This window comes from Varroa destructor, unplaced genomic scaffold, assembly GCF_002443255.2.
Source record: "Varroa destructor unplaced genomic scaffold, Vdes_3.0 BEIS01000003.1, whole genome shotgun sequence".
NCBI lineage: Eukaryota > Metazoa > Arthropoda > Arachnida > Mesostigmata > Varroidae > Varroa > Varroa destructor.
The window spans coordinates 56615671-56618881 of record NW_019211456.1 but is presented as its reverse complement, the minus strand read 5'-3'; the positions used below and the strand labels follow the sequence as shown (position 1 = coordinate 56618881).

The 3211-nt window shown below is 37.5% G+C and overlaps 1 protein-coding gene across 6 annotated transcripts in view; it reads right to left on the bottom strand.

The window, feature by feature from the left end:
* LOC111246299 (uncharacterized) overlaps positions 1–3211 on the bottom strand; it is a 14610-nt gene that overhangs the window by 5032 nt on the left and 6367 nt on the right. For 4 of the 6 annotated variants that reach the window (XM_086984847.1, XM_022795653.2, XM_086984848.1 and 1 more), the window contains exon 2: positions 1274–1615. In XM_086984847.1, coding sequence (XP_086840973.1) covers positions 1274–1519 — 246 coding nt within the window. In that variant the 5' untranslated portion in view covers positions 1520–1615. The remainder of the gene's footprint in view (positions 1–1273; positions 1616–3211) is intronic. The other 2 variants (XM_086984849.1, XM_022795655.2) reach the window with 2 other exon arrangements.

Sequence of the window (3211 nt, the reverse complement as noted above, 5' to 3'; positions counted from 1 at the left end):
TACAATTTTATTAATCAATTTCGGGCTTGCGTTGTCACCCCCTTCGAAGGAACTATGCTTGATTAGTATACTAGCTTAAAACAAGCTGGAAACTGCTGTGTGTCAGCCGTACGTGAGCCAGCACCTTATCGTTACGATTACGTTAACGGCCGCAAACAAGCTGACATTGGACAAGGCTATGCGGTTTACTTTTGAGGGGATCAAGCTAATTTCTATAGTCTTTGTCGGTTCTGGAAACTCTGCGCTCAATAAATGTTGTAATTTTAGAAAAAGTTATCGAAAAAAAACACGAGCAATATGAATGGATGATCTCTCATGAAGTTGCCGTTAAAACAACAATTCTAATTAGTTGTGTGTAGAAGTGTAATGGACCCTTATTAAAGATGATGTCGTCAGTGAAAGCTACTGATGTAATATGGCCGCAACTAAAAGAACGGGATCCGATGCAACAATAACCACTGCACGATTTCAGAACTCGGCAGAAATTCGAAACCGGCCTTTTTAGACGCTCATTTTGTAGCTGTTTGCTCAGGACAAGGAAAATGTACGTGGGCAATCTAACATTTTGCTCCCGTTTTAGACAGAGCCGCGCACACTGCGCAAATATTTTTTGCCTCGAAATTTTGCCTTCGGGGAGCAACTGTTGTTCTAGCTGCGGCTCATCATATTTTGAATTTTTCATTATAAATTGTCTAATTGCCCATGTATAGTGTGCAGACACACTACAGAAAAGATTTCAGCGCAGGGTTCCCTTGGACGCTTGTATTGTTTACAAAATGACCGAAATCGAGCTTCGGAAGAATATTTTAGAACAGATTTCAAGTGCTTATCTCATTTGCGCTAAGTCAATTTGAATTGATTTTAGGGAACGTGATGAGACGAGCTATTGAATCGGCTGTGTTAAAATTATTTTGGTAAATACATTTGGAGATAATGATGTTCTGGCACAGATAGCAAAAAGAAAAAAGGAAATAATCAAATTAAAATATATAAACGCTTTTTAAATTGTGGGAAAATGCTGGCTGAAAATCAAGGGGTCTATAGAGTGAGATCGAACTTGGGCCGTTTTTATGGAGAAACGCAAGGCTGCAATCGAAATATCAAAGACTGGGGCAAATCTAACCGGCAGATGCGCCGTAGGCTTGAAAGCGAACTATGCGTTGGAGCACATTACGTTTTTTCCTAAACGTGACCATTTTTTCAAAATAAAAATGAGTAGGTAACTACACTAAGAGTAAGTGATTTGTATTTGTATAGATGAAATTACACTCACCTCTCGCCAGGAGTTATTGTCAAGAACAGAATGGACGAGTCTTCGGAGTTCATGTGCTTGTTGGAGTCCACCAGATCCAGTCTGTGCCTCTTTCAAAAGTTCGCCCATAAAAGCAGCCCGTTCTTGCTCTGCTAGTAAACATCGCGGGTTAGCTTGCACCCGAGAGATCGTGCAGCACCAAAACACTATCAGAACAGCCCCACAACGCAGGATCCACATTGTAGCGCCACTGCTACCGTACGTCATCAGTGTTTCGTCTCTTCCTATGAAAAGATACCGGTGAAACTCGTTGGCTACGTTGAAAGGTCCGCTCTGTTCGTGATACGTTCGGGCTAAAGGCAACTAATTCCATCGAGAAAGAAAAATTAAAGAGGGAAGCAATTGCGAGTCACTATTTACATTCACGTATATTCCAATTCAATACTGGTTCATCCAGCAACAAATGAAAATCATTGTTGCGTACGATCTATATATTATGGCTCTACCACTATCGTTAGTTTTTTCCGTTCTACTCTATCGGGGAGCCGACTTTAAATGTGTTTACGATATATTTCCGGCAAGACAGTTATTGTTTATTTCGCGTGCGTCCATAACACCATGTTTATGTAGTTTTTCAAAACTTCGAATAATCGCCACGCTTAAACGTATTACCTCGTTCGATATTCGGTGCATTTTTAATTATTTCGTATATAGGCTGAACTTATTTTTTTCTTTTTTAGATCTATGTCTTTGGCATCCTACCTGTCTTCAAAAATAAGAAGCAGAACAAATTTATGAAAAAAGTAGGTCTGCGGTTAAAGTAGCATCTACTTCAACTGTAAACCGACTTGTACGGTTATATCATAAATTTACAAAGAATACACGCTAGGTCCATCGTGAAACGGACGAATCAAATTAATACCAAATATTTTTCTACTCACTCTAAGCATTTGAAAGCAAATAACCATCACGTGGATTTTGAGTTGATCTTGAAAATGGCGAGGTTTGTCTAACACCTTTTGTATTTTTAGCTGCACTTCAATTTTTCCAGATATTCCCACCCCTGAGATATTGACACTAACCCTTTTCTGCGAGTCTGAAACCCATCTAGCTAAGTAGACTTTCGAACTTCAGACAAAACATTATTTTGTACCGTCATCTTGATAACTGATATTTGAAAAAGAGATTATACTTTGTAATATATTCGATTTATATAGCATTATAATGACGTCCTACGTACTCACGTTAGAAATTGAACGATAGTGGAATTCTATGGCGTGTATAACCAGAAAAAGTGCATATTCCAATAATTAGCTGCTTTATTATTTTGAGTTACTTTTTTTTTCTATAAAGTTATAGTTTTAAACCGTTAAAAAGACCGTTATTGACGCCAAATAGCCATATTACAATGATTTATGCCAAACTTTTAATAAAAGTTCAATAAATTGAAAGTTGAACATTTTTTAAGTTTCGACATTTTGAAATATTATCAAGATGCTCGATTCTTTCAGAGAACACAGATAAGATCCTACATGCGTCGGTATAGCATAGTTCCTTAGGATACATACAAAGCAGAAAATCGAATCTCTAAATAAGGTTTCTTTAATAAAAATACATTTTTGTATGCATTACCATTTCTATTTAGTCAAAGCATAAAAAAACGCCGTTAAACGCAGCCATTGCAGAAGTTCTGTCGCACAGACGTTTTAAGATGATTATAATCAAATTCTGTCCGAGTTCCTCTTTTTTGTAGGGGAAAAAAACGTTTGTTTAAATCCCAAAAGCGCTAGTATTTAGAAGAAAGTGGGTCGCAAACACAGCTTGCCGATAAATTATGCTCTTTTACTGCCTTCCACAAAGTTCAGCGTTCTACAGTTATTATATCTGTAACCTTGGCTACCTAATACGAATTACCGAGAATAAAGTAGCGAAAAGGACCAAAATTTCGCTCACTATATA